Here is a 22,602-nt window from a genome sequence, read left to right on the forward strand (position 1 = left end):
CAGAGAAAGTGACAGAAAAGGAAAAAGGGGGGAAAAAAAAGAAAGAAAAGGGAGAGGTGGAGTTTCTAGAGAAAGAAAGAAGAAGAAAAAAAAGGGAAGAGAGGTGAGAACTGAGAAGATGAAGTGAGGCGGAGAAAGAGAGAGAGAGAGAGAAGAAAGAGTCATAAATGAAGAGAGAGAAATGGAATAAAAAAGTGTTTTTTTTAGCACATCTGTCTGTATCGTTCCAAAGATGGAACGGTACTGTTCACGTGTGTCAAAATTATAGGATATAAAACACCTCATGAGAAGAGTTTTTTGGTGTTTGGTTTGCCAAATGCCAAATATTTGGCATTTGGCATACCTGATGAGAATGCTCTTATGCCATACAGTTTCAGATCTACCAACTAGAGTTTTATATATATATACACACACACACACACCATATCAAATTATTAATTCAAAATCAATTAATATATATTCTTAATATCATAATATATAATACAACATGTCTTATATGAGTAAATGAAAAAAAAGAAAAGAAAAAAAAGACATATTCTTAATGGGTTGGGCTTGTGTCCAGTAGCCAATTCTACTAGACACGTTGAAATGTGGACACGTTTCTAGTTTTGGACACGTGTCCATATCCTAATATGTCTAATGGAATTGGCCACTGGATACAAACATCTCCCATTCTTAATGAGAGAGAGAGAGAGAGAGAGAGAGAGAGAGAGAGAGAGAGAAAACTCATGTCATATCACATACGTGTGTAAGGTAAATAAGAAAAACTCATTTCTAATTAAAAATAATAATAAATGACATATTAAATTAAGTAATAAAAAAATAGGTTTAGGAAAGAAAATAATGATTTGTTTACATCCCGGTTAAAATCATTGTGGGGAGCCAAATTTAGTGGCATAAACCGAAATGAGCTAGAATTTAAAAGGTGATGATATAGAGGGGTGATTTTTATTAGTTAATAAACGGAATAGAAAATTCTAGCCATTCCAAGTGGAATGGAACAAAATTCATAACATTGGTATTAGCGTTCAGCTGCCTCCTTTTGTATAACGTCTCTTTTGAGTGCCACCTAAGTTCCCTCTTTCTTAGTCGAGCTAAGCTTTTTCCCCGTAGAGCTTCATCAAGCGGCTTCATGTCCAACAGCTAGTGAGCCAGAGAGCCCCCAGAAAGAAAGCCCAAGTGAGCCGAACAATATCAGAAGAGCCTGCTACTACTATTCTGAAATCTGAATGCCAAGGCCCAAAAGCACAACAAAGTTCTTTGAATTTCAATAACCTTTATGACATAACATGTATCCAGTCCCCGCCCCAAACCTTGACCATAGTATTCTAATTACCCCTATCTCCAATTTCTTTTCCAAAAACAAACTTGTGCAGAGACATTCCAACCTAGAAAAAATCCCGCTCCAAACAAACCCCCAAACACCAGCCACGGTTTAAAAACATTCAAAAGGCAATTTGTGTCACTGAAAAAAGCAAGAAAAGAATGGCTCTATAGATATGGTAAGAGTGTAAAGAAGTACACTGGGCACATGCAATTCAACTTGATGGTACGTTTACATCTAGGCTCGCTGCCTACAGCATTACCCCCTTCGATTTCTCTACTCTCAAGCCGAACAAATAGAGCTATAACAAAGGACCAAGGCATTCACTGAATTTTACAAAAATGGGCACTAGCTTGCTTAAAATGCTAGGCTTAATTCGTGAGGAGATCACCCAAACAAAACTTGCTCTACTCAAGGTGGTGTTGGTGATGAATTCACGAGGCGTGATCTCCAGCAGCCCTTCAAAATATTGTGGTGCTGAGGTTTAAAATGGATTTAGTTGATTTGAGTGAAGGTTTTGCAGATTTGGCCACCTGCCGCGCGAATGGCATGGTATGGGAGTTTTTGAGTAGGGAAGGCATACCAACAACTACGCTGGTTGAAAGCTTGTACATAGCAAATTTGATCATCTCCACGATGAACGGAAAGCGTCCAAGGAAGTCTCCTTTTTAGAAGGATTTTCCACCAACTGACTATTGCTACATATTATTGATCAAGTACCTTAGAACCAATCGAAACAATTGGAATAAAAAACACATTACAAACAGTGACTGTAGCACCATGTTTATGACATCGCACTATTTTATTTGAGTACATGAGTCAAACAGATATATGCATCTAGAAAGAACACATTACATGTCACCGAACCGAATAAAAGAACACACATATATCACTCTGTATAAGAAATCGTACAATTTTATTCCAGTCTATTGCATGGTAAGCATCTGATCATTACATATTATTATCAAATACATTAGAACCAAGAGACCCAAAAATAATACACACACAGTAGCTCTTTGTAACAAAGCAAACATATGACTTTTATTGATCAAACCCAGAGGAAAAAAAAAAAAAAAATCCTGGTGATCCAAATAGTAAATTGAGACATCAAGTCTAAACACCTCTTCAGGCTTTTGTCCAACTCTCACATCATTCTTCACGGCCAAATAAGTAATGAAAGGAAGCAGAAATCTGTTAAAGGTTGCAGTGTCAAAATTTTAATGACTTGTTTTAAGAACTAAAAAAATGCATTGGAACAGAGAAATAAAATGAAAGACTGCCTTACCTACATATAATCTTGAGCCCCATTCAGTATTGCCTATGGTCATCAATAATTATGGCCGGAGATAGAGCAATGTCGCCCCAAATTATCTCCTTGGTTTCCTCAATTTCTGCTGTGAATTTCACTGGCATATCCTTTAACTTCAATTCACTCAGAGTCTTTAGATGCCCCAACCCAGTTGGGACATTCAAACTGTTGCAGCAACGAATCTCCAACTTCTTGCAGTTTGACATTGCTTCCTCCACCACATTCCATTCTTCCAATTCCTCAAGCATCCACAAGTTCATAACATGAAGCTGGGGAAAGCCTCCCTTAGAGCATGACATGCTTTTCCCAGTATAAGAACCAGAGTACAAACTGAGACATTCAAGCTTTTTAAGTGTCTCTAACTCTGGCATTGGATCATCTAAAAGTCCAGAGGCAGACAAGGTAAGGTCAGTTAGGCTTTGTCGGAGTCTATTAATGGATGTATTCTCTAGTTTTCCAAACAAATATAGGTTAGAAAGATTTTCAAGGCCTAACAAGAAAGTTGCCTTCAGATCTTGAGGCCGACCCATTTCATCAATTGATTTCAACTTCAAAGCTTTAAGCTGGTTCAGTTTCAAAAAACTCTCAGCTAGTGCTATTTGCTGTGACAGGTTCAGTTGGAAAGCTAGTGCCAATTTTCTAAGGTTGGTCAACCTACGGAGGCTATCCTTTAGAAGACTGTCCTTATCTACAAATGCACCCCTCAGTGTTTGGAGATTTTGTAAAGAACTCCCACTTGGTTGATGCTTAATTTGGCTTCGATAAATTTGGTTCATGCATAGGTGCCGAAGTTTTTTCAATTTCCATATTGAACTAGGGAGAATACCGATGTAGGTGTGCTTCACATCGAGAGTTTGGAGGTTGGTTAAGTTGCCAATTGACGGTGGAATCATCTCCAGACAAGTCCACCTTAACCCCAATGAAAGTTCAAATATGTGTAAAAACACCATTGAATGTTTAGACCCCCAAATTACAACTTAACCAATTCAAGCATTATGTCAAACAACTAGTGTGCGAAAAATTAACATAAGCTATAATATGGAATTGGTAAAACTATCTAAGACAAATTAAAATCACAACCCACAGCAGATAATAAAAAGGCAAAGATAGAGAGGAAGGAAGATGCAAACACAAAGAGAACACGCGATGTGTTATCGAAGAGGAAACCGAAACCCTCGGCATAAAACCTCTCCGCCGATCTCTAAGCGGTAAACAATCCACTAGAAAATGTAGTTGGGATACAAGGACAACAATAGACCTTCCAAGCCTAATCTACCCAATGCACCTAAGCCCTCCAAGCTTCTTGCTCCAACGAGGTTGCGCCGAACCTTTTTCTTTTCTAGCTTCCCGAATTCCGCTACTAGACCGTAACATCAACCAATGAAGATTGGTTCCTTCCTAACTGCTTCCCAGAAATCCAAACAGCTCTCTCACAGTGATGATAATGGTGAGAATAAGGTTTGGTAAGATGCCCCTCAAGGATTTGACAATGGAGAGGAAGAGAGTTGAGGAATTTGAAGAGACTCTAATGTATAGATTGTTGGTGAATCAATCTTGTTTTTCTTTAGGGTTTCTCTCTCAAGAATCTCTCTGGAAGCTCTCTTACATTTGTGAGTAAAAGGAGTATTTATACTGGAGTGGGAGAGGAATGTGAAACGTTAGGATTTACAAAACAGGGGTGGCTCTCGGCTTGACTAAGTCGCAAGATAATCGTATGGCCAATTGTCCTGTTTTGTCCTGTAGTGCTCCAACTAGCATGACTGTTCACCTTCTGGCATGCTTGGCACGTGTGCTACGTTTGGCGGCTTGCAGCCGCGAGTCACCCGCGAGGCCAAGCCGTGAGTCTCTGTTTTCTTGCACACTCTTGAGCAAACTTCACTCTATGTCACTCACTACCCTTACAAGAAACCCACATAAATACAAGGTTACTAAATGTTGAATTACAAGCAAATTTGGCACGGAATAAAGCCAATTAGTTGGTTAAATAAATTCAACCTTATAATCTCCTCCTTTGGCTATTCCGTGACAAAACCCTAAAATAGACTCTAGACTTAACATGTGAGTTGGGAACAGTTGAACAAAACTCACTCACACCTAACTGTAGAAGCTGTGAAGCACTTGAGTCATATGAACATAAGACTCCTGAAACACAACAATACACCATGATCATTGTTAAGCAGAAAATCGTAAAATGCATATGAAACAGGCAATATGTGATCAAGCAAAGATGGAGTTAAGAAACAAACCATGGCTTGATCAACCAAGTGAACACCACAAGGTAGTGATCACAATGCTCATTCACACTTGAAATGAACACAAGGACATACAAGTTAACAAGCACGAGGCAAGATACTTGTATGCTCAACACTCAACCAATGCATAATACACTAAGTATATGCATCTAGGAATAATCCTACAAGGGCACAAGAGTGACAGTACATAAATCAAAATGCAAGACATAGCATAAAAGGCCGCATTAAGCAAGGTACATACCATAAATCCTACAAAATATGCATAAAAACATTAACCCTAAAAGCTTACAAAAGCACATGGGTACAAACTCAAAATAACAGAATAACATCAAAAAAAATATAAAAGATTAAACCAAGAATATAAGATATGAGTTAGAAACAATTATACACCAAAACCACTGTGTATCAAACCCATATAAACAGTAAATACCCAAAACATAAGCATATATAAACAAAATTTCTGATTTTGACAACTCCCCCTCAACACATTACTCCCCCTTAAGAGCTGCTTTTCTGCTTCTCATCTACAATGTCATCAACAACAGAAAGAAACATCTCCCCCTTTTTGACCGGAATGGCCAAAGGGTCACTATCCATGCTGGGTGGTGAAGCTGTCAAGTTTTGCAGACAAAATATCAATCTGGTCCTGCATGGCTCTCATCCTTTCAGAGTGCTCAGTTTGGACTCCTCTGATCCCATCAAGTCTTTCTAGAATGATTTGGAAAGCATTTGGATGTGTATCTGAAGAAGTTGATGCTCTAGTCCTTTTGCCACTCCTCCTTGGTGTTGAGGTTGATGCATGCCCTGCTGCCTCTGCCTTAATCTCCATTGGGACACCCTCTCCTTCATCACCTTCATCTTCTTCTCCTAGAAGCGTAACACTTATTCTTTTGCAGGTAAGCTTGTTAATTGCAGAGGGTGTGGACATGGGACTGATGTCTTGAGGAATTGGAACACCCTTCTTTCTAAAGATCCTCATTAGCAAACTAGGAAAGATCAATTTTGGCCTAGAGGTTGTTCTTGTCTCATCCATAATGGTGTCATATATGTGGGAACTTATGTCGATGAAATTCTTTTCTTTGAGATCCATCAGAAAAATTGCTCTTGCACAGTTGATTGTAGTCAACTTCTTTATGGGATAGAGGTTAAACATCATGATTATTGTTAGACACCTCATGTCCACTAGAAAAGCTGTGGTATTCAGAAATTTCCCTTCTCTCTGTCCACCTATCCTTTGTTGAATTGTTTCAATAGAAACAATCCTATCTTTGTAATTGATAAATTCCTGATCTTCTAATCCTTCAAGCCCTAGCACATCATCAATGACATGTGCATCCAAAATGAATTCTTTACCTCTAACCCAGCAGCTTAAATCATTCTCCCTTATCACAACATTTGAATAAAACTCCCTAATCAGAGGTTCACACACTACAGGAAGATCACTCAAAAGTTTTTCCCATCCTCTCCCTTCAAAACAGCTGGGGATAAAGGAGTTTCTTAAATCCTCCAAATCAACAAATCTTTCTTGAATAATTCCTGTTTTCAAGAAGAAATCCTTGTATCGCTTAAAGTGTTGAACTGACCTAAATAGATTAGAATCCATTTTCAGTCGTTTGTCAGCCTTCTTTGCTGGAGTTTTCTTCTTTGGAGGTGAGGGAGCCATCTGTGAGCAATCAGAAGAGGCCACAACAGCATATAACAATACATGTGTAGAACTAGTTAGTACCATGTAATTAACAAAGAGATTTGCAGCCACACAGATGAACTTGAGCACTTAAACATTATGCTACTCAGATTAACCACATGGATAAATAATCCTAAAAGAGGAAACATAAGAACAATAGGGAGAATGCAGGGGATAATCAGCAGAGATAGAAGACATCCTAAAGACAAATATATGTCAATGAGACATACAATGGAATGAAAATGACATGACTCATAATCAGCATAGTGAAACTCATAGATGTTTCCAATAGATTCACACAATAGAACATACACATTCAGCATAGTTAACTACACATCCACAATAGAAACATTTAGAAACAACTCATCAGCACAAGTTTAGATAAAATGAATAAAAAATTTTAGCTAAGCACATGATGAGGACCAAAAACATCAGCTAAAATAATTTCACACTCAAGCAGCAGCAACCACAAGCCTAGCAAGAACATAGAGCAATAGCCGTAACACAAACCCATCTCAAAAACATAAACAAATGCGAAAAATCAAGGGGGAAAAACACAAAATCAAGTAGAAAGGAGTTCAAGAATGAAAACCCATACCTGTTGCTTGAGGATTTTGAGCTGAAAATGAGCAACAATGGAGTTTGGAAATGGGAGCACGGAGTGTTTGGGAAGGAGACAGTTGAGAGAGAAGATGAACAGTCACAAAAGTTCGAGATAAAAACTGAAAAAGATTTAAAAACTGCTCCTATTTTTGCCAAACACGCGTTTTTCGTGACTTGATTGAGTCGCCACAAAGTCGCCAGTTCAAGCCGCCAAAACACTCAGGAACAAAAATTTGAAAAATTTTTCTAAGTGTTTTTCGCGACAAGAGGTCTACCCGCGAGTGAGTCGCGAACTAAGCCGCGAAAATCTCTGAGTAACCCTCGCGACTGGACCTTCCACTCGCGAACAAGTTGCCAAAAATGACCAGCGAATACGCGACTGAGGCTCGCGACTTGACATACCCGCGACTGAGCCTCCAAAACAGGGCAAAACTGGATTTTTGAAATTTTCAGATTTTTTAAACAAAATACTTTCCAAAAACACCTAAAACACTCAAAAATCTTTTTGTGTTTGAATTAACAGATATTGAGCATGTGAAAACACATTTCATTAAGTACAATCACATAAATGAATATGACATTTATTGAACATAAACTTGTGTGTTGTGTGTGGATATCAACAATGAGATAGTCCTTAGTCTAATGTGAAGCTTCAATGATCAATTCAACCAAGGCATACACAATTAGCACTATATCAAATGATCCATCTCAATTATAAAAATATGTATATATGACCTCCCACAAAACTTGATAACATAACTTGGAGCTTTACATTTCACTCCACTTTTAATCATAACATTTGATCATTTTGATCTTTTGAGGCAATCACCTCTCATTGTGAGAGTGATATTTGATGTTTCACTTTAATGAACAAGCCTTTGGCTTTTTGAATAAACATTCTCTTTAATATAAGGTCGCTTACCCTTTTTTCTAGTCGAATACTAGAATGTGCGACAGACTTTTGTAGCTCAATATCTCTTTTCATTTAGAGATTTACATTTGGTGAGCTCTTTTTAGCAAAAACAAAAATAAAGAGTAGGAAGATATATAGACACAAGTCTATGCATGTCTCAAGATCATCATAACCATTCACTAATCATTCATAACAAGTTTGAAGATCTATTTACAACAATCACATAGATTTTAAGATTTCTCCCACAATGATATGAGTGCAAAGAAACAAGCAATGCTCGAAAATGCACAAAGCCATTAGCATAAAGGTACAAGGCAAAACAAGTTTTGAGACAAAAGCTCAACAATGTCAATCAAACTTTTTGATTTTCTAATTTTTATGTGATTTTTGGATTTTTGACACTAGAAGAAAAAGATTGATCAAAAATGAAATAAATTAAAAGTATGCACAAGTAGACAAGCAAACCAACCAATAACAAAAACAACAAGCAAACAAACAAACATCGTCGCAAAGCATAGGAAGTATTAATGCATGGACATGTTGTAATGTTTATGCATGAGTACCCTTTTTTACCCACACGTCACTTGCGTTTGGGGTGATTTCCTTATAGGATTGGGTACGGGAGTTAGGGCTTTCAAACCTTCGTGAGAAGCTTTCCAAGTAGTTGGTGAATGCACCAATCATCTTCATCACGTTCATCATTCCGCGATCACCATTCTGATCTCTAGATTGTTCACCTGCCCAATCTCTTCTATCATTTCTAGGTCCTTGTGACCTTTGAGGAGTTGCACTATTTTTTGCTCTCAGCTTTTGGCAATTTGGTCGAGTATGTCCTTGAAGTCTGCAATGATGACACACATAGGTTGATCTAGGACCTCTTTGTGGTCGTGGGCGTGACTTGCCACGAGATTCAGACCTACCCACATACTGATTGCGGGGATTCAATACCCGTTGGTTCTCCACATTCTTCTTCTCCTCCATCTTGAACTTCTCAGCTGCAAGGTCAACTACAACTGGATCTTTAGCCTTTACAAACTTCACTTCTTTAGTGACAGTTCCAGATGAGCTACTTCCTCCGGTATATCCCAGTCCGGATTTATCTGAAAAATTCTTTTGAGATGAAATAACATCATCTAGCTTTTTGGTGGTGACCCTCTCTATTTTAGCATTTGCTTGCACAACCTCTTGCTCAAGAAATCTCACTTTTGTGTAAGCTTTGGACAGCTCACAATTCAGTGTTTCTATCTCACATTTGGCCTCCCTATATTGGATTAGGAGACTTTTGTAGTCCTCCTCTGCCTTCTTCATTTTTCTCACAGCAGCCTTGGCCACCCTTGTGTACTCACCCGACTTTTCCAAGAGTGAGTTATAATTCTCTTGAAGATTGGCTATGCTTTCATCTTCTTCAGCATCTAAATCTTCAACAATTCCCAGTGATTCTTCCTCACTATGTTCTCCAAGGTCTCGTACAAGTAGATTCAACTCGTCTGAAGACTCAACATGAGCAATAGTCATAAAAGCTGAATAGTTCCCCTCTCCATCACAGCTTTCTTCAGATTCTGAGTCAGATGAATCCGAGTCACTCAATGTCGTGGCATACACTTTGCCTTTTAATTTCAAATAATTCGGACATTCTTTCTTAAAGTGTCCATGCCCGTTACATTCGAAACAAGTGACACCTTGTGTAGGTTGGGATTCTTTTCCATCTTTCTTTTTGAATTCCCTTTTCTCCCTTCTAGAACTTTGGAATTTTCTTTTATCATCAAATTTGCCATTATTTTTGAATTTCAAGAATTTTCTGAAATTTTTAACAAGATATGCAACATCTTTGTCAACCACATCTTCTCCCGATGAGTCATGATCTTCCACCTTCTCATTAATGGTCTTAAGAGCAAGAGATTTACTCTTCCGTTGATTGGGCAGTGACATCTCATAGGTCTGAAGAGAACCAACCAGCTCCTGGACTTTGATGTCATCAAGGTCCTTGCTCTCTTCAATCGCTGTCACTTTAGCACGAAAATTTTCCGGCAATGATCGAAGGATCTTTCTTACAATTTTAGAATCCTCCGTTTTCTCCCCCAATTTGAACTTGTTGACAACCACCTCATTTAGCTTCTCATAGAAAGAGTCAAAGGACTCATCCTCACTCATTTTGAGCTCCTCAAACTGAGTGGTCAGCATTTGCAACTTGGTGTCTTTCACTTTCTTCGTGCTTTCATAGGTGGTTTCCAATATCTCCCATGCTTCTTTGACAACGGTAATGTGAGAAATCCTATGAAATTCATCTGGAGATACACCACAGAAAATAGCATTGAGTGCTTTACTATTAGCATTAGATGCAGCAAGTGCTGCCTTATCCCATGTGGATTTCGCTACCTCAGGTCTGGTCCAACCAATCTCAACAGCATCTCAAACAGATTCATCAATAGAACACAGAAAAGCTCACATGCGAACCTTCCAAAAAGCATAATTACTACCATCAAAATATGGAGGTGCATTTAGGGATTGAGACCGATCCATCTCAAAAGGGAGTCAAAGATCACACAATGGTATTGAAACCAATAAGAGTGTACCTGCTCTGATACCAAATGAAAGTTCAAATATGTGTAAAAATACCCTTGAACATTTAGACCCCCAAATTACAACTTAACCAATTCAAACATTATGTCAAATAACTAGTGTGCGGAAAATTAACATAAGCTATAATATGGAATTGGTAAAACTATCTAAGCCAAATTAAAATCACAACCCACAGCAAATAATAAAAAGGCAAAGATAGAGAGGAAGGAAGATGCAAACACAAAGACAACACGCAATGTGTTATCGAAGAGGAAACCGAAACCCTCGGTGTCAAACCTCTCCGCCGCCCTCCAAGCGGTAAACAATGCACTAGAAAATGTAGTTAGGATACAAGGACAGCAATAGACCCTCTAAGCCTAATCTACCCAATGCACCTAAGCCCTCCAAGCTTCTTGCTCCAACGAGATTGTGCCGAACCTTTTTCTTTTCTAGCTTCCTGGATTCTGCTACTAGACCGTAGCATCAACCAATGAAGATTGGTTCCTTCCTAACTGCTCCCAGAAATCCAAACAGCTCTCTCACAGTGATGATAATGGTGAGAATAAGGTTTGGTAAGATGCCTCTCAAGGATTTGACAATGGAGAGGAAGAGAGTTGAGGAATTTGAAGAGACTCAAATGTATAGATTGTTGGTGATTCAATCTTGTTTTGTTTTAGGGTTTCTCTCTCAAAAATCTCTCTGGAAGCTCTCTTACATTTGTGGGTAAAAGGGGTATTTATACTGGAGTGGGAGAGGAATGTGAAACGTCAGGATTTACAAAACAGGGGTGGCTCGCGGCTTGACCTCGCGGCTTGACTAAGTCGCGAGATCCAGTCACGAGATAACCGTATGGCCAGTTGTCCTATTTTGTCCTGTAGTGCTCTAGCTAGCATGACTGTTCACCTTCTGGCATGCTTAACACGTGTACTGCGTTTGGCGACTTGCAGCCACGAGTCACCCGCGAGGCCAAGCCGCAAGTCTCTGTTTTCTTGCACACTCTTGAGCAAACTTCACTCTATCTCACTCACTACCCTTACAACAAACCCACCTAAATACAGGGTTACTAAATGCTGAATTACAAGTAAATTTGGCACGGAATAAAGCCAATTAGATGGTTGAATAAATTCAACCTTACACCCAAATATTTTAAATGAATTAATTTTCTTATAGTGTCTAGCAATTGGGGTCGAAATTCATGTTCAAGATCAAGGACTTGTAACTGTAATAGATGACCACTTGCAATACCTAGAGAAAGGAAGTTCCCTATTTCTTCTCCAGGTTTATTTCCTTCTTGAGTATCAAAAAAGAGAATTGAGCAGGGATTTCTGCAGCTTCGCAATGAATTTTGTAAGTTTTTACCGCTACCACGACTAAGAGTAGAACTGGCATCATACTCATTAGTATTATAAGCAAGCCACTGATCAAAGCTTGCATTTGATCGCAACCATAAATCTAGCAAAGCACTAGGGAAACTACATGTCTTTTCCTTCCCGTTCGGCCTTCTTTCCACCACTTGTACCAAGTTGAGGCTTATCAACTCTTCCAAAATCTTCCTTGCAACTAAATCAGGAGGCTCTTGCTTAATGCCACTTGGTTTTATCAACCCTTTTGCAACCCACAAAGCAACTAATCTCCTTGCTGAAGTTTCAGAGTCCTTGGGGAAGAGTCCAAAATAAGAAAGAAATTGCCTTAGATGTGGTGGCAAGTCTTTTACATCAAAATCCATAATTTCCGTCCATGGTGTTTGGTTATGATCAATATGGTCAAGCACCTTCAACAACTCCTCATAAGTCACATTCTTCATCCCAGAAAATAGATACCCAAGATGCAAGATAGAAAGTGGCAAGCCCCCACACCTTCCTACTACTTTATGTGCGAGGGAATTCTTTTTTTGTGCTTCTCCTGCTTCTGGAGAAACTTTGGGCTGGTCAGAAGTTTCAGACGGGAGGTGGACCATTTGTCAAAACAAACTCCACCTTTCATCTTTGGTTCGTAATCGAAGTTGGTGGGACTTCTCAGCATTTGAAGCTACACTTTTGTATTGTGTGGTAATCAAAATTCTGCTCCCATTTGTGCTATCCTAGAATGTTGCTTTTAGACTCTCCCAGGCTTCTGCTGATGATATGTTGTCCAGAACTATAAGGTACTTCTTACCCTTCAAGTACTCATTCAGCTTCTTGATCGAGTAATCTTTTTCCTTCCCTTCCTTATTCGTTGCTGGTGAAGGCATGACCTATTGTCCTAATCTTTTCAGGAGTACATTCTTTTCCTCATCCGCTCTATCAGTTAGGCACCCAGTATTTGGATTCAAAATGGTTCTGAATAGCTCTATGGTCGAAAACCATCTATGCCAGTGTTTACTTACCAATGCCCTTCACCCCACAATAAAATGTGTGGAGTAATTCTCACTGTTGGTGATCAGTCGTGTGACTACTTCATGTGCATCTTCATCCATGCCGACTACCAAGTTTCTCTCTCTCCTCAGATCAATGCGATATATCCTTATGCATCTCTCAAGAAGTCTGAGAGCTCGATTGAATCGCACAATATCTTTGAACTTGGACCCAGACTCTGTCTTGTTTTGATTTTCACTCCATTCTGAGCTTGAACTTTCTCCATGGGATTTCAAAGATTTTTCTGCATCTTTAATAATTCCCTTCAGTTGATATGTCCAAGCCATTCTTGAATGCTTTATGCCTTCAACTGCTCTTGTATCCATGAGAAGATTGTGTAGTCTCTCGAAAGTCTTGTGTTGTTGTTTGAAGTCTTCCATGGTTTGCCCGACTAAGCTGATTGTGAAATTTGTTTAGAAGAGAAGAAATACCTTTGTCATCAGTTGTGTCCTGAGATGAAAACTTTTTCTTTTTTTGGGACCGATGACCAGATTTAATGGATCTTTTCTAATAAATTTGAAAGCACATATGCTCTTGTGCATAAGGAGGACCTATAGATTTCTGTCATACAACCGATGCTTCTTCTTGAGCTCACGCCTTGCTATCCAATTACTGATATAGAAAATCCAGTTCATTCTATTTGCTATCTTCAGTATGCCATCAATGTCTTGTAGCAGTTTGAGTATGGTCTCCTCTGTAAGCTTCACTCAGGTCTTCTCCGTTTTAGTGTCCATTCTAAGCCCATCTAAATCTTTCAGGAAAGCAAGCAATAGCTTCACCTGAAACTCAATGTTGTACTATATGTTGTCTTTCTTGTCACGTACTAAATCCGGCTTTCCATGGATATGGTCCTTCAATTTCTCTTCAATAGAATCAGTTGGTGGTAGTCGCACAGCTCGATTATAAGTGTAAAAGTTTTGTTCCACCAGTGGTCTGTCCCACAGGCTTCTAACATTAGACCTTGACCTCTCTAGTGATTCATAGATCTTATAACATTTCATGAAGAGATGATCAGAAAACTTATAGATCACCCTATCCATTTCAGTGTGGAGACTACAGATTTTTTTGAAATCCATTAAGACAAAGTAAACCCTGTAGAGAGGGAAAATTCCCGACCTATCACAAGCTGACACGTCACATTACCAAGTCCACAAAATACAGCCAAGTACAAAGCACCATGTATTGCTGCTAGGTTTTCCTATCACTATTTAGAAGCCAATGAAAATTTGCCAAGCATCATGCAAAAACCAATCACGCATCAGCGTACGTGAAAGCGATGACACAAGCAGCCTTGCATGTGTAAGCGATGACACAAGCAATCCAGCATGTATAAGCAATGAAATAAGCGGACCAATCAAGCTATGACATGTGTCACCAATCGGACTCCGCCACATGTTGCTCACCCACCTCCAAACTCCTATAAATAGAAGTCTTCCTAAGACATTTAGGAGGACCAAGATTCAGAAGTGAAAAAGCTCTGCAAGAATTAAGCCTCAAAGCCTTCAAGAGCATCAAGAACTTCAACCCCAAAATTGAAGAACATTCGAAGCAGAATCATCCAAACTATCTGCATCAATCTTAAAGTTTGCAGGAATTAAGCCTAAAGTGTCTGAAAACATCAACAAATCACAAATCAGTGAAGCTCTACGGATCCAAGCTTCTAAAGCCCCGAAAAACTTCCACCATAAACCTTCGAAGACAAAGAACACACGAAGAGCACGAAGAATGTGAAGAACAAAGGATTTCTAACAAGCTGATAGCCAGAGATTCATTGTAATTCCGTTTCAGCAATCTTCGATCCATCCCTCATCCAAATCGAAGGATATTTTGTGTTCAAGTCAAAATCACATTACCAAAAATCCAATCAATAAGTCTTGCAAGGAGATCGAATCAAAGCATCACTCTTTTGTAATTTCAGAGAATTGTACTACACAATCATCAATATAAATTTGCATTTGTGAAACTATTTTACTTGTTTGATTTATTTCAAACTAGAAATTTAGTCGCTTACAAATTCTGGCATGCCTAGTGGGACCTCTCTGCCTCTCATCTCTTTCTCCTTCAAAAGAAAAGAAATTCAACATCACTTTGCTACTAGCTTCAATGGCCTCTAGCAAGAATGTCCGAAAAGCAGTGGTTGATGATTCCAGTGCTGATGATTATGTCAACCCAATCACTCGCAGTCAATCCAAAGCTCTTGATCAATTCCAACCTCAACCAACCCAAGAAAGCCAACCTCCTGTTGTCATCTCTCAGGACTTTCTTGCAAATAGGAAAGCTACCGCTAAAGGTTTATCTGCCTCAAAAGATTTGGAGATCAGTAATGAATCATCCCCAACAAAGACTTTTTCTATCAACTCTTCACCCATGATGAGAAACTTAAGGAGTGAAATACCTCTGACTCATCCTATTTCATCATTTTCTCCATCATCTATAGAGGTCATGCCAGTGATGATGACTAACACCTCTACCAAGGAAGAAAAGATGGCTGAAATGGAACAAAGGGTCATCCTTCTCACAAAAGCACTTGAAGAAAAGGACTTCAAAATTGCAACCCTAATGAGCAAGCTGGAGATACAAGATTCGGGTGAATCAAGTTTTGGTCCAAAGCACCCATCTGGCTTTACCTTGAAAGGAGAAAATGCTAGGGGTGATAAAGGAAAATGAGGTGAAGGCACTTCTCAACACGGACATTCCACCTCAATGGCCTCGATATCTGTCCAACAACTGCAGGACATGATTACAAATACCATTCAGGCACAATATGGAGGTTCTTCTACAAGTTCTCTCATATACTCCAAACCCTATACAAAGCGCGTTAATAACATGAGAATGCCAAATGGGTATCGACCTCCCATTTTCTTGCAATTTGATGGCAAAGGAAACCCTAAGCAACATTTTGCTCACTTTGTAGAAACTTGTGAGAACGCAGGGACTCAAGGAGGCCTCTTTGTAAAGCAGTTTTTCCGTTCACTAAAGGGGAATGCCTTTAATTGGCATACAAACTTAGAACCCGAGTCGATTGATAATTGGGAACAACTTGAAAGGGAGTTTCTCAACCGATTCTACAGCACATGATGCACGGTAAGCATGATGGAGCTTACCAATACTAAACAATGGAAGAATGAGCCTATCGTTGATTATATCAATCGGTGGCGTTCTTTGAGTCTAGATTGCAAGGATAGACTTTCTGAAATATCTACTGTAGAGATGTGCATCCAAGGCATGCATTGGGGACTTCTTTACATTCTTCAAGGGATGAAGCCCCGAACATTTGAATAGTTAGCAACTCGTGCGCATGATATGGAATTAAGTATTTCTAGCCATGGAAATATGAAACCTCCCATACCTGAGGAAAGGAAAGAAAGATGGGAAATAAGGAAAAATGACAAGAATGCAAAAAGTAATATCAAAGACTCAATGAATGTCAATCCTACCCCAGTCAAAATTTCAACAAGAAATGTGAAGGCTAATGAAAAGAGGCCCGAAAGAGGCTAATAGCGTGAGACGCGTCGCTCATCACTTAAGGAATAGGAACAAAAGGTCTATCCTTTCCTAAATGCCGATATGCCTGAAATGCTAGAACAACTGCTCAAGTTGAAATTAATTGAATTGCCAGAATGCAAACTATCAAAAGAGATGAGAAAAGTTAATGACCCGAACTATTGTAAGTATCATCGCATCATAAGTCATCCAATCCAAAAATGCTTTGTTCTTAAAGAACTCATCATGAAGCTAGCCAAGGAAAGGAAAATCGACTTGGATTTTAATGATGTTGCTCAGTCAAACCTTGTCACATTTTCTTGTGGGTTACCTAGTTCCATGTCTCCGACTACTAAGTAAGGGGCAAATACCATGCTCATCCATTTTGGTTCTCTAGAACCGGTTCAAGTTCAGCTCTCACAAAAAGCACCTGATTATAATTCAAATGATGGTAAAAGGTCAACGATGGATGAGGAAGAAGGCTAGACGATGGTTACTCGCAAGAGATGGAAGAAGAAACGAGCATTCCCTCTTCATTTGATCACCCAAGAGTCCAGAAGAGCACAAAACCAGATTCAACCTTGGTCAAAAAGAATGAGTGATAAAAGGCAAGGGAGACTGGGAACAAAAGTGTATGAAGATTCAGCACAAACCCAAAAATCTCGAAAGCTTATCACATTGGAAGAATTCTTCCCCAGAAAATTCTTTCAAAATGACTCAGCCGAGGCCGTCCACACAGTCTCTCGTTGCGAAATTCTGGACGAAAAGGAGGATGTTGATCATGGGGGTCCAAAAGAGACCTTGTCATCTTTGGAGGAACTCCAATCTCAGGTCGATGAAGTTGAACCCTTTCAATCCTCCACATCACCAAAAGAAGTGCTCACCCAAGCTCTTGAAAAGCCAAAGATATACACCCCTCATACCAATACGCTTCAACAAACACAGGGATGTTACGCATACTCTCTAGACTTAACCTTAATTGATGAGGATTTATTGTTAGGCTCTAAGCCCCACAATTGCCCACTCTATGTCTCTGGTTATGCTCGTGAACAAAGGATTGAGCGTATCCTTGTTGACGGAGGTTCAGCCGTTAACATACTTCCAAAAATGACCATGAAACGACTAGGTTTTACTATGGAAGAATTATCACACAGTCGTTTGGTCATACAAAGTTTTAACCAAGGAGGACAACGTGCAATCGACCTGATCCACCTAGAATTGATCATTGGAGAATTAACAAGCAACGTCTTGTTCCTCATCATTAATGCTAAGACGACCTACAACATGTTGCTAGGACGTCCCTGGATCCATGAAAATGCTTCAAGTTATTCCAAAATGGAATGAAAAAGGATGCCGATTTGAAGCCTTTTGCTGAGACCGAAGCTCATTTAAATTTTATGCAAAAGAAATCATTTCTAGTGAGGTTCTTCCAGTTGAGATCCCGTCTATGAAAAGTAAACAGGGTGAAAAGGAGCATGTTAAATTCATCACCAAAAAGGACATTTCTTCCCTAAAGAAAGGTCCAGAATATGAGAATGATCATTCTACTGAATCTACCAATAATTCAGTGAGAATGGAAATCTCAATGCCTTCCAATAGTCCTCCATTCCTCCGGTATATATCATTATCACACTGTAAGAATGGACAATCACCATTCGCGGAATGCCTTCAACCTACAGAAGACATGGGGAGGCCTCTTGCAATGCTCACGATGGAGGATGTAGCCATATTGAAAGAAAATCATGTCATGCCTTTAACTTCATCCACAAATCCTTTGCCCTCGAAGTCGTTAAATGGATTCGTGAGGTCTTCGCAAAGTCCGATAAAGCATGGCATTCTACCAAGTGAGTGGATGAAAGAATGGTTCGACCTAAACGCATATAGGCTTTTAGCCAAAGCAGGCTACAATTTCTTAAAACAAGAGGACTTAAGGAAGCTAATTCCAGAAGCCACTGGAGAAAAGATGCATGGCCTTAGCAAAACACAAAGGAAAATGCAGCTTGAAGGGCATGAAATTCCTATCCCAAAGACCGGATTAGGTTATACTCCTGAACAACTAGCTCAAATATGGATTAAGAAAAGAAACAATACTTCAAGCTCCCAATACATAACAGTGGAGGTCGGCGAAAGTTCGAATCAAAGGAAAGACCATTCTTCACCCTGTGTCTCAGTGTTTGATCGCATTGAGGCCTCGTTATCACAAATCATAATGTTCGACAGGTTAAATACAATTTGCTTAACACCAAATTGGGACACTTTTGCTTGTAAATTGGTCTTTGATCGACTAGGGGCAACAAAAAGGCCTATTGATAGTCATTCTCAAAATTCAATAAACTTTGACGTTCAAGGGAAGAAGAAAGCTAATGATGAGATCCGCAGTAGCATTCCTTCACATATGAAACGTAACTTTACCTTGGATGTCAACACTAAAGGATCGCTCAAAGTCAAAAGACAAACGATTGTACATAAAAGTCAGTCACCCATCCATGATAAGGAAATTGAAGAGGTATCGTCCTCATTTCATATTACAATAGAAGAGGGTACACTATCAGATGCTGAAGCAACCAATGAAGAGGTCAATGAAGCTCCTCCAGCCTTGGAAGATGGAGGACAAGCTACAGTTGATGAACTTAAAGAGATTAATTTACGAACTGCTGAAGAACCCCAGCCAACTTTCATCAGTGCACCTCTCACCCTTGAAGAGGAAGAAGAATACCTCAAGCTCCTAGTAGAATACAAAGATGTCTTTGCTTGGACTTACAAGGAAATGCCCGGGCTCAATCCAAGTATTGCTCTACATCATTTAGCAGTAAAGAAAGGTGTGCACCCAATCAAACAAGCCCAAAGACACTTTTGGCCAGAGCTTATCCCTTAAATAGAAACTGAGGTCAATAAGCTAATTGAGACAGGCTTCATTTGTGAAGTACAATACCCAGAGGGGATCACTAACATTGTCCCTATCAAAAAGAAGAATGGACAAATCCGAGCATATGTTGACTTCCGTGATTTGAACAATGCATGTCCCAAGGATGATTTTCCATTACCCATCACTAAGGTCATGGTTGACGCCACTACTGGTCATGAAGCTTTATCTTTCATGGATGGATCTTCGAGTTACAACCAAATTCGAATGAATCCTAAGGATGAGCAACTTACAGCTTTCCGTATGCCTAAGGGAATTTACTGTTACAAAGTGATGCCTTTTGGACTAAAAAATGCTGGTGCTACTTATCAACAGGCCATGTAGAAGATCTTTGATAATGTATTTCATAAATACATGGAGTGTTACGTCGATGATCTGGTGGTTAAAACAAAAAGGAGGGAAGACCATTTGGCAAATCTACGATCCGTGTTCAGCCGCTTGAGAAAGTATCAGCTTAAAATGAACCCCCGTAAATGCGCTTTTGGCGTAACATCTGGTAAATTTCTTGGTTTCATTGTGAGGCATTGTGGTATTGAAATTGACCAATCTAAAATTGAAGCTATCTAGAAAATTCCAGAGCCTAAGAATCTGCGAAAATATAGAGGCTTGCAAGGAAAACTGGCCTACATATGATGATTTATCTTGAACTTGGCTGGTCGATGTCAACCTTTCAATAGATCGATGAAAAAGGATGTGCACTTTGAATGGGATGAGGCTTGTAGCAATGCTTTTGCACGCATCAGAAGATACTTGCTTAATTCTCCAGTTTTAGGTGCTCCTATCCTAGGAAAGCCTTTGGTGCTGTATATTACGGCCCAAGAAAAGTCTCTAGGTGCTCTTATGGCGCAAGAAAATAAAGAAGGGAAAAAAATAGCCCTTTATTATCTAAGTTAAACTTTCAATGGTGCTGAATTAAATTATTCTCCTATCGAAAAGATGTGCCTCGCTCTTTTCTTTGCCATAGACAAACTGGAGCACTACATGCAAGCATATACGGTCTGTTTGATAACAAAGTCGGACCCGATCAAATATGTCCTCTCCAGGCCAGTGGTTTCAGTCACATAGCTCGATGGGCAATCTTGCTACAGCAATATAACCTTGCATACGTTCCATAAAAAGCTGTCAAAGGACAAGTATTGGCAGATTTCTTAGCTGATCACACAGTTCCGTCTGATTGGGAGTTCTCTGATGATTTCCCGGATGAAAATGTGTTTTACATTGAAGTAATGCCACCATGGATGATGTTTTTTGATGGGGCTACACGTCAAGAAGGAGCGGGGGCAGGTGTAGTGTTTGTTTCTCCACAACGACAAATACTTCTATACTCTTTCTCATTAAGCGAACTTTGCTCTAACAACGTAGCCGAATATCAAGCATTGATTATTAGTCTACAAATGGCCATTGAGATAGGCATATCACAACTTGAGATGTTGGGAGACTCCAAATTATTTATCAACCAAATCTTGAAGCAATATGACGTCAAGAAAGAAGACCTCATCCTCTATTGCAAATATGTGAAAAAGTTGCTAGCAAATTTTGAGGCCATCACATTGGAGCATATACCAAGGAAGGAGAATAGACAGGCCGATGCTTTAACCAATTTGGCTACTGCCTTAGCATTATCCCAAGAAGAGACAACCAAAGTTGCTATTTCCCAAAGATGGGTGGTAACTCTCGTGGTTGAAGAAGAAGAAGAAGAGCAAGCCAACATCATTTCTGTATGCCTTGTCGAAAAAGAAGATTGGCGACAAGTGATCATTGAATACCTTCAACATGGAAGACTTCTGGATGATAAACGCCATAAGACCGAAATTCGGCGGAGGGCTACACGATTCATTTACTATAAAGGCACTCTCTTCTGCTGTTCATTTGATGGATTGTTTCTCCGTTGCTTAGGAGAGGAAGAGGCTAAACAAGCCTTAGAGGAGGCTCATTTTGATATATGCGCCGCACATCAGTCAGGTCCTGAGTTACATTATAGGATCAAACGAATGGGTTACTATTGGCCTACAATGGTGCGAGATTCTATGGAATGTGCTTAGAAGTGCAAAGCTTGTCAGTATCACGCAAACTTCATCCATCAACCGCCAGAACCTCTACACCCAGCTGTGGCTTCTTGGACTTTTGATGCATGGGGGCTTGATGTAATAGGGCCATTACCAAAGTCATCCAGTGGCCACTTGTACATCTTGGCCGCAACTGACTACTTCTCGAAATGGGCGGAAGTTGTACCCCTTAGGGAAGTGAAGAAAGGAACGGTGGTCAATTTCATTCGAACTCACTTGATCTATCGGTATGGTGTCCCTTGGTATATCATAATTGATAATGACAAGCCATTCTACAATAGGCTGATAACAGAGCTATGTGAGAAGTTTGAATTTAAACAATACAACTCCTCCATGTACAATGCCCCGGCAAATGGACTAGCTGAAGCGTTTAACAAAACAATTGGCAGTTTGTTGAAAAAAGTGGTATCCAAGACAAAGCGAGACTGGCATGAAAGAATTGAAGAAGCATTATGGGCATATCGAACAACATTTCGAACGCCTACTCAAGCAACGCCATATTCTCTTGTCTACGGAGTGGAAGCCGTCCTTCCTTTAGAACGCCAAATCCCATCATTACGGATTGCCATTCAAGAAGGATTGACTGGAGAAGAAAATGCCAAGCTCAGGTTGCAAGAATTAGAGGCACTTGATGAAAAAAGGCTTGAGGCCCAACAACGCCTTGAATGCTATCAAGCTCGTCTTTCAAGCGCATTCAATAAAAGAGTCAAACCACGATCATTCCAAGTTGGTGACTTAGTCTTCACCGTTTGAAAACCTATCATCACAACTCATCGTACAGGAAATAAGTTCACTTTAAAATGGGATGGACCTTATGTTGTGCAAGAATTTTACACCAATGGAGCTTACAAGTTGATTGATAATGATGGTGTAAGGATCGGCCACATCAATCGGAAGTTCCTCAAACGCTTCTATGCTTGAAAATCAAGGATTGCTCGTTAGTAAGACTTTAACTTGCCTACTGTAGCACTGCAAGAGTACATGATGTCTTCCCATTACCCTTGAAAGCGTACCAATAAGGAGAAATTAATCCTACTCCATGTCACCAATTGTGAGTGTGGCGTAGTGGTTGGACGCCCGTGTCTCCCTTGAG

The 22,602-nt window shown here is 39.6% G+C and overlaps 2 protein-coding genes across 2 annotated transcripts; one reads left to right on the forward strand and one right to left on the reverse strand.

Moving 5' to 3' along the window:
* Positions 1-2,632: 2,632 nt before the first annotated feature.
* LOC115989839 (disease resistance protein RPM1-like) lies at positions 2,633-12,601 on the reverse strand. Its single transcript, XM_031113717.1, has 3 exons — positions 12,004-12,601; positions 9,014-9,080; positions 2,633-3,542 (listed from the first exon to the last, which is right to left on the reverse strand). The coding sequence occupies exons 1-3, from the start codon at positions 12,599-12,601 to the stop codon at positions 2,633-2,635; spliced, it is 1,575 nt and encodes a 524-aa protein (XP_030969577.1).
* Positions 12,602-19,797: 7,196 nt separating this feature from the next.
* On the forward strand, positions 19,798-22,262 carry LOC115989840. Its single transcript, XM_031113718.1, has 3 exons — positions 19,798-19,939; positions 20,563-21,477; positions 21,595-22,262. The coding sequence occupies exons 1-3, from the start codon at positions 19,798-19,800 to the stop codon at positions 22,260-22,262; spliced, it is 1,725 nt and encodes a 574-aa protein (XP_030969578.1).
* Positions 22,263-22,602: the final 340 nt, after the last annotated feature.

Source organism: Quercus lobata, chromosome 5, assembly GCF_001633185.2.
Source record: "Quercus lobata isolate SW786 chromosome 5, ValleyOak3.0 Primary Assembly, whole genome shotgun sequence".
NCBI classification, from domain to species: domain Eukaryota; kingdom Viridiplantae; phylum Streptophyta; class Magnoliopsida; order Fagales; family Fagaceae; genus Quercus; species Quercus lobata.

Excerpts from the sequence above, each read along its gene's own strand:
- LOC115989839 (XM_031113717.1), bottom strand. The coding sequence starts at position 12,601 with ATGGTCCACCTCCCGTCTGAAACTTCTGACCAGCCCAAAGTTTCTCCA. Across the intron at positions 9,081-12,003 it reads TACTCTTAGTCGTGGTAGCG|CTGAGAAGTTCAAGATGGAG; the intron begins GTAAAAACTTAC and ends TTGACCTTGCAG. Across the intron at positions 3,543-9,013 it reads GTATTGAATCCCCGCAATCA|GTGGACTTGTCTGGAGATGA; the intron begins GTATGTGGGTAG and ends ATTGGGGTTAAG.
- LOC115989840 (XM_031113718.1), top strand. The coding sequence starts at position 19,798 with ATGGAGTGTTACGTCGATGATCTGGTGGTTAAAACAAAAAGGAGGGAA. Across the intron at positions 19,940-20,562 it reads CGCTTTTGGCGTAACATCTG|CTGTCAAAGGACAAGTATTG; the intron begins GTAAATTTCTTG and ends TTCCATAAAAAG. Across the intron at positions 21,478-21,594 it reads GGTGCGAGATTCTATGGAAT|GGCCATTACCAAAGTCATCC; the intron begins GTGCTTAGAAGT and ends TTGATGTAATAG.